This window comes from Triticum dicoccoides, chromosome 7B, assembly GCF_002162155.2.
Source record: "Triticum dicoccoides isolate Atlit2015 ecotype Zavitan chromosome 7B, WEW_v2.0, whole genome shotgun sequence".
Taxonomy (NCBI): domain Eukaryota; kingdom Viridiplantae; phylum Streptophyta; class Magnoliopsida; order Poales; family Poaceae; genus Triticum; species Triticum dicoccoides.
This window is the reverse complement of record NC_041393.1, coordinates 430,563,121-430,571,810: the sequence shown is the minus strand read 5'-3', so window position 1 is coordinate 430,571,810 and position 8,690 is coordinate 430,563,121. Positions and strand designations below refer to the sequence as shown.

The 8,690-nt window shown below is 51.7% G+C and overlaps 1 protein-coding gene across 1 annotated transcript; it reads left to right on the top strand.

Moving 5' to 3' along the window:
• Nucleotides 1–635: 635 nt before the first annotated feature.
• On the top strand, nucleotides 636–3,573 carry LOC119338974 (serine/threonine-protein kinase-like protein CCR4). Its single transcript, XM_037611169.1, has one exon. The coding sequence runs from the start codon at nucleotides 810–812 to the stop codon at nucleotides 3,372–3,374; it is 2,565 nt and encodes an 854-aa protein (XP_037467066.1). The 5' UTR covers nucleotides 636–809; the 3' UTR covers nucleotides 3,375–3,573.
• Nucleotides 3,574–8,690: the final 5,117 nt, after the last annotated feature.

Below are 8,690 nucleotides of genomic sequence, written 5' to 3'. Positions count from 1 at the left end.
TCTCCATGTCCATGGCCGAGAGATTGATTCCATCTTCAATATGCCATCTGTATTTATCCTTTCTTTTTCCAATGCCATTTTGACTAGAACATGTTTATGGTTAATACAACCACTGATTATTAGAAAACACACCAAGTGATAACCTACCACAAGTTTTCAGTGTATTTTGCGAAAAAGAAAAGTTTTTAGTATAATGCGGAAAGCACAAGAGAATAGTGTAGGAAAAAGAGAGAATAGTACTGGCTTCTCTGCTGTTAGAGATGCCCTGATAATTCCCCCCCAAAAATAAAAGATGCCCTGCTAAGTGGTTATGCACTAATCTGCCTCCTAGTAACCGATAATCCGGCAATCATTGTGGTTTTGGAACTAAGCAGCAGCTAGATAGCTAAGCTAGCTGAGAAGGCAGGCAGCAAAGTGAGGGAGGAGAAACTAATTCACAAGCTAGCATTGACACTTGAATTTCAACGGACCTAGTCAAGTCTACCAAACCAAACCAAAACAGCCTCCTTCACCTCACCTTCACCTCATCATCGATCCATCATCACAATCACACACACTTATTTCTGAATTAATCTACTCCGTATAGCATGACTAAAATATAAAAGTAAAACCAACCCAACCCAACCCAACCGAAGGCGAACGAACGCGGTGTCCTCGACTCGTTCTCCATCGATCCATCCCTCCGCCCACCTACAACCCCGAAACAGAAAGCCAAGCCACCAAGCGAGAAATCAAATCCAAGCGAGCCCAACCAAACGCAAAGCTCCCTCCACCCGTACATCCATGTCGTCTCCTCCCTCTCGTTCCCAATGCTAATGTCTCGCCGCCCCGGCCTCGCCACCAGCACAACGCCCCTCCCCGTCCTCCTCGTGATCGCCTTCCTCCTCGCCGTCTCCGCGGCCGCCGCGCCGCCGTCGCCGCGCCAGTTCTCCACCGTCGCCATCTCCCACACCCGCAACAGCACGCTCGTCTGCGCGCTCATCATCGACAGGGTCAACGAGGATGGCGGCGGCAACTCCAAGCTCCAGTGCAAGTCCATGCCCGACGGCCGCCTCACCTCCTATCCATCGGCCGACATCCCCTTCAACGCCATCGCCGCCGGCAAGGACTTCCTCTGCGGCCTCATGGCGCCCGTCGGCGGCCACGCCGCCATGCGCTGGTGGTCCTTCTCCGAGGAGGAGGAGGCCAGGCGGTCTCGCCCAGTAGGCCGGCGCATCTACTGGGGCCCCTCGCTCCGCTCCATGTCCGCCGGCGGCCCGCACGTGTGCGGCCTCTCCGACGACCACGACCCCACCTGCTGGGAGTGGCCCGGCCTCGACCTGCCCAAGGGCCTCGACTTCTCCCTCATCGCCCTCGGCCAGGACTTCCTCTGCGGCATCGTGAAAGGCGACGACACCGCCATGAGGTGCTACGGCGGCGCCATGCCGTCGACGCCCCAGTTCACGGCCGACGGGGTTGATGTCACGTTCCAGACGGTCGCAGCTGGGCGCCGCCACGCCTGTGCCGTGGACAGGATGGGCGGCCTCGTGTGCTGGGGCGACGGGAACCCCACGCTCCGTCTCGACGAGCTGCCGGCCGACATGATGGCCATGGCGCTCGGCCGCAACACCACGTGCATACTCGCCGGGAACGGCACGGTCAGGTGCTGGGGCGTGAAGGTGCCGGAGGAGTACACGCACACCACCTTCGTCTCCATCGAGGCCGACGGCGACACGGTGTGTGCCGTCATGACGAGCAACTACTCCGTCGTCTGCTGGGGCAACGACGGCCGCTTCGACGGGAGGCACCTCGTCTACAACAACACCATGCCGGGAGCCTGCGCCCCTAAGAGTAACTGCTCCTGCAACATCGTACCCGACTCGGGGAGGCTTTGCGGCACCGGCGGCGGATCGGGCGGCGAAGAACTCGCCGTGTGCAGCCCGTGCAAGCAGCCACTGAACGCGTCCAGGATCGTCGTCAGCAATGGGAGTACGGCCCGGCTTGGTGACCAGGGTGGTGATGCGAAGAAGAAGAAGACGCTCTTCGTGGGGCTCGGCGTGGCCAGCGCCGGCGTCTTGGTGATCATCGTAGCAGGGCTGGCGTTCTACGTGCTGGCGTCCAGGAAGTCGGAGAAGAAGGCGCACGCCACCGTCCGGCTCGGGGAGTCGTCGTCCAGGCGGCTCTGCCGCGACGGCGACGTGGAGATCATGGTCATGCCGGCGCGGGAGCGCTCGGCTTCGCAGCCTGCGCGACCGCTCGGGTGCGAGGAGTTCACGCTCAAGGATCTCTCGCGGCTGACGAACTCGTTCGCTGAGGAGGCCAAGATCGGGAGCGGCAGCTTCGGGTCCGTGTACCGCGCGAAGCTCCCCGACGGGCGGGAGGTCGCCATCAAGCGCGCCGAGCGCGCGTCCACCGGTGCGCGGCGGCGGCGGCGGTTCGACGCGGAGCGGGCGTTCCGGTCGGAGCTGAGGCTGCTGTCCCGCGTGAACCACCGCAACCTGGTGTCCCTCCTGGGCTTCTGCGAGGAGCGCGGCGAGCGCATCCTCGTGTTCGAGTTCATGCCGCACGGCGCGCTCCACGACCACCTCCACGGCGAGGACGCCGGGTCCGGCCACTCCCCGCTCTTCTCGTCATGGGAGGCGCGGCTCCGCGTGGCGCTGGACGCCGCCCGCGGCGTCGAGTACCTGCATTGCTACGCCGTGCCGCCCATCATCCACCGCGACATCAAGCCGTCCAACATCCTGCTCGACGACGACTGGACGGCGAAGGTCTCCGACTTCGGCCTCTCCCTCGTGAGCGGCGCGTCGGCGTCGGCGAGCCCGACGACGACGTCGGGGACGGCCGGCACGGTGGGGTACATGGACCCGGAGTACTACCGTCTCCAGGAGCTGACGGAGCGGAGCGACGTGTACAGCTTCGGCGTGGTGCTGCTGGAGCTGGTGACCGGAAGGAAGGCGATCCACCGGGACCAGAGCCAGGAAGGGAGCGGGTCGCCGAGGAACGTGATCGAGTTCGCGGTGCCGGCCGTGGAGGCCGGACACATCGACAAGATCCTCGACAGCCGGGTGCCCGCGCCTCGTGGGCACGAGGTGGAGGCGGTGGCGCGCGTGGCCAAGATCGGCGCCGAGTGCGTCCGGCCGCGCGGGCGCGGGCGGCCGGTGATGTCGGAGGTGGTGGCGGAGCTGGAGTGGGCCGTGACGCTGTGCGAAGAGTGCGTGGTCCGGTCGGCGAGCGGCGGGCGGAACAGCAGCTCCCGGAACGGCGGCTCCGACATGTCGCAGTCGAGGTCGAGATCGGAGTCGGAGGACCGGAGCCCGTACCATACGCGCGAGTTCAGCTTCGGGTCGGGCCGGGTCGCCGCAGTCGGACATGCCAGGTCCTACTCAACCATGTAAAGATTTGATTTTTTTTTCTCTTCTTCTTTTACGGTGTCTGTGTAGGAAGGGTGAATTAGTTCTTGTCCATAAAAATTTTACAGGAAAAATACAGAGAGAAATCAGAAACAAGTTCTCATAATTTTGCAATAGATGGATGGATCAATGGGTTTGCTGTAAATTGTGGCGGTTAATTTAACGTTTTGTGGTTCGCCGAGAAGATGAAATGAAACCACAGAGTATGTTTGTGTAGAATTAGGGAAATCGGAGTAGTGGTGGGTTTGTACTTTTAGGTTGTAGGTAGAGCTATACGTACTTAAAAGCTCAACAAACAGCTGTTGATTATATTTATACATAAAATAAAAACATGGTACATGGATGCAACTATAAGTCATACTACCATGATTTGATTCTCTACCGTCTTGTACTAGTAGTACAATAATGTCCCTAGCTGATTTATTATCTCTCATTTCATTCTTTGCAAGTAGTTGTTGTATAAACACTTGAACGTCCACATGAATATGAATATGGATTACTAAGCAATGGCTAGGTGTTTTTTCTTGTTGCTTACGTCGAAACTTAAAAGACCATTTCAAGGACAGTTGCTGTTGGTAGGTAACTTGATGAGATGAACAACTGTTACAAGTGGTACAATTTGGTGAAGTCTCTGGTAGCTCACCAAACAAACAAGGAAAACATCAATGAAAAATAAATAATAAATAAACCCAGAGGAATTACTAGCCACTCTTTGTATGTCCGCTGTCAAAGATACCGACACATACAATACTCCCTCCGTTCTAAAATAGATGACTCAATTTTGTATTAAAGTTAGTATAAAATTGAGTCATCTATTTTGAAACGAAGGAAGTACATACTAGTAGTAGTTTTTGGATCGATAGTTGTAATTTGACCAGTAAAACATAACATCCTATAAGTACGTAGGATGATTTCATGAGACAGCAACCAACCGACCAAGGTTAATTAGACTGGCATTTTATTAGGCAACAATGGAATGGACCAGGCAATATGAATTTTCCGTTGTTGCTGAGACAGGCAATATGAATGGGTATATGAATATGAGGAGAAGAAGGTGGCCACCACTCCACCAAGGATGAGGGGAGGGAGAAGCTGGATTCCATCCAGACTAGCTGTGTTGTAGGGTGGGCAGACCGTTTCCATTTCCATTTCCACCCAAAAAAACAAAGAGAAGAGACCAAGAAAGCTATACTTTTTTTGTTGAGGAAAGCTATACTTGCTGTTGGTGTGGCATGTAAATAAAAGTATTTTTCAAGGTCAACCCCTTGAAACTGAAATGGGATCTGGCTCCAGAAGGTCAGCTCCACACACGCCATTTGCAGGTCCACAGCTGTGTTCGGAGAATGGAACTCTTCTGTTCGGACCATATCCCTGGACCGTTCGTTCCACGCGCTTTGTTTTGTTTTTTGTATGTACTTTTGCAGTCTGGACACCAGCCAAAAACCAAAGGATAGAAGAAGAATGGTTTCAACTTTCAAGAAGGGAAGGGAAAAGAGGAGGCTTTTCCAGCTGTTGGTTGATTTGGTGGCTCCTCCCCTCAGGTCGGCGCGCGCCTGACTGACTGGCTGGCTGAGGGTCACACAATATATACAGTTGCCGCTGCCGCGTATGCGATGTGGTGCTGGGTGGGACTGGGGGCGCGATTTGACGTGTGTTTGATGTGGCTGGGCTAGTGTGCGCATCAAGCAACAAGTGATCGCAATCGACTCGCCGGCCTCTTTCGACCGAGCTGCTTTAATTAATTAATTTCCCTCCTTGGCTGCTTTGCCGGGTGATCGATGGAGTACTACTACTAGTAGCCACTACACGTATAGGAGTAGGTATAGGAGTAGGAAGCTTCTGGGTCCCTCCCTCCCTTGCCCTCCTCGCTACGTACGTACGTACTCTACGTAGGTTGATTAGCGTAGCACCTCGTTTCATTCACATTAGCAGCCGGACTTTTCTCAGAATCCTATGCCAGGCCGGCCGGGAGTTTTTTTTTCTTTCTTTCAGTTTCACGTCTCTTCTGAATCTGATGCTGCTGCTGCGGTCGTTTTCAGAGCGGTTGCTAGGCTAGCTGCCAAATGAGTGAAAGAGCCTTTCCGGCCGGCCGGTACAAGCCGCTCGCTTCTCTGTTGCTTCCTTCTTTTCTGCCTTCCTGGTTCTCGGCGCTGCACCGCACCGTCACCGTGAGTTCAAGTCGGTGCAAAGTGGCCGACATCAGTTTTTGCTACCATGCATAGGATAGGCCGGACGAACCATCCAATGCAACCACATGCATGCGCGCACTCCTATTATTCCACTATATACCACATCTCTCACGCTACTATGGACCATTAAGGCACACGTGCATTGCATCTTGCATGTGATGTGACCATGGATAGCGAAAAGTACCACCAAAGACCCACAAACCACAATATAAAAAACAAACACCCACAAACCACATTACTACGTTCAAATTATTAAACTTGGAGCCACGCATGCATCAAGTATAAGATGTAAGGCAACTCGTCTAGGGTTTCCTTGGCCTCTCGCCGGCGCCGCCGTTGGCCGCTTCATCTCCTATGGTCCTAGGATCGTGGAGGCACGGTGGATCTCAGCACTTGCCGGCGAGAGGGCTCCGTTTTTAGGTGTTTTTTTAAGTTTTATTTGGATTTGTGGCATGCTCAGAAAACCGAGGCGGGGGCGACTCCCTGAAGATTTAATAAGGTTCTTTCCGCCCAACCCCTGTCCCGGTGGTGCTTCTAGCATCTTCAGAGGGCGTGTGGATCTGTGTCTCCGGCGGATCTCGTGGGATTCGGTCGACATTTGTCTTAGATGGACCTGCTTGGATCCGATCTTCGTTCATTTGCGTATATGTGTCTGCAGGCTAGATCCTTTCGATCTATGCTTCTCTTCATCGGCGACGGTTGCCGTTCTGGTGCGTTGGTTCTATGAGGCCTTAGCATAACGACTTCCCGATTGTCTACTACAACTAGGTTTGCCCGACACTGATGAGGGAGGGCTGATGACGGCGGCGCGCCTTTGGCTTGCTCCAGTGCTTGTAGTCGTCGCTAGGTGGTCTACAGACCTAGATGTAATTTTTTACTTCCCGTGTTCTTTGTACTACCTTGACAGTTCATGAATAGATTGAAAGTGTTCTAGAGAGAGAGAGAGAGAGAGAGAGAGAGAGAGAGAGAGAGAGAGAGAGAGAGAGAGAGAGAGTAATATGTAGTACTCCCCACAGTTTCTCTATTCCTATAAAAGACTCGTTTGGTGATGATGGTGTGTCTGCCATTCGTCAATTCTGACAATCAGATCTGCAACTAACCCATGTGAGGTAAGTTGTGCCATTTTTGCAAACAAGACCCCACCTCTCTGCTTCAATTTACAGAAACCCCTTAGTCTCTTGAAACCAACCACACACCCTTCACGTCATCCAAACTGCCATGAGAAATACATTTTGAGTGAAACCTAACATATTTTTAGAGATATTAAACCTATTAAGAGGCGCTAGAATGGTGGCCAACCAGCTACGCCATGTGGCGCATGCTGGTTGGTCACGGTGAGAAAGTATTCTTAGAGTTTTTTTGATGGTAAGGAGACTTTTTTGAGAGAAGTTTTTCTAGGGTTTTTCCTTTTCCTTTTAAGATGGTTGTGATGTCCACGTGACGCGAGAATATTTTTTTAAAAATTTGACATGATGGTGAGGTGCGCATAGCTTTCTCTTAAGCAGCCTGCAATGGCGGGCCCCAACCACTAGTACACACCAAAACTAGTGTGTTTCTCTTTCAAGTTTGTGAGCATGTATTATTCTACTTTGGATCCGTTGCAACGCACGAGCACATTGCTAGTATCCCATTGAAAACAACATTCTATTGCAACAAAATATTCAAAGACTATGCAGTGTATAAAACACAAATTCATGTGAAATATGTTCTTCATATTTGTCTTTCAATAATCTCGAATTGCAGTTTTGAGTAGCTTCTCCATATCTTTGCCGAGTCTTAGATCTCCACACTAACTTCTCCAAGTGGTAGCTCTCTCCACTTTCTCTGTCCTTTGTCCCTCCTCCCCTTCATGTTTTCAGCAACATGATGTGTATCATTGTGCTCACGCAATATGTGTCTTAGCTTACTTGGAACTGAAGGTTCATCATCATCAGCTTCAGGCACTGGGGCCTTGTTCTTCTCTGTTGCAGAAATGTTTCTGATGGTATTGCCTTTGGACTTGGTTGCAGCAACCTTCTTGAGCTTGGAGGAGGTGGCAGTCTTCATAGCATCAACCATGAGATTTTGCTGCTTGGCTGTAGGTGGGTTAGCTGCTGGCTCTGGCATGTCATCTCTTCTCATGGAGGTTGGCTTGAAAGTCACTTGGACAGACTCTTTTCTCACCCTCTTCTTGCCTGCTACCTTGGCCATTGACTTGCTTGCAGCTAGCCTTGTACTTGCAGCAGTGCCATACTCCCTGGCAAGCACACCTTTCTTTTTCTTTGAGGTCACTTCCTCAGCAACAAAGTCTTCATCCTCATCATCGGATTTCTTTTTCTTCCTTGATCTTGTAGCTGCTTTGGTCAAGTCTAGAGAACTTCTTTCTCTCTCATGGTAGATCTCCTATGGACAAGATCCTGCACTCAAATCAACACTTTGCTCTTCTGATTTGCTCTGGCTGTCACTGACATCTGACATCTTGCTGGTTGACTTGTGAAGTAGTCGGGTATGGGTGGAATCCATGAGTCACACAATATGCAGCTGGTTTAAAAAAAATTGATTTCAAATCTTAGTTTTAGATTTCCAGAGAAGACATTTCGGATCAACCGAGTTGATCATTTCAGTGATACCGAAGCACTTTTACAAAGACTTGGCACGGTTTCGGCCAGACTGATATGTGGCTTGGTCTCTCTGAGATGCTAGAGTTTCACAGAAACACCATTTTGGTCTCACCGATCAGTACAACTTGGTGGCACTAAGACACACTAGTGCAATGGACAAAGCCAGATCGGTGACTACAAAATTTTCAGATCGGCCGGTTCAAGATGTATTATGTGGAAATTTAAACCTAAAATCTTCGCTCGAACTTGGAATAGAGGTTGCAAATTGTGGCATGAATCATGGCAAAAACCCTAGTGCATTAAATTAGAAATAGAGGCACTAAGGGGTTAGATTTTACACTAACTTGGCACAAATCCTCTACAATGGCAATGGAGGGAGAGATTTCCATTGATGGCAATGGAATCCAATGGAGAGGGCGCCCTCGACGGAATGATGACTCTCTGGAGACTGGGGTGAGGGCAGCTGTGGGGGCGAGGATGACACGTTTGAGCAAGTTTCAACCGTACGGGCT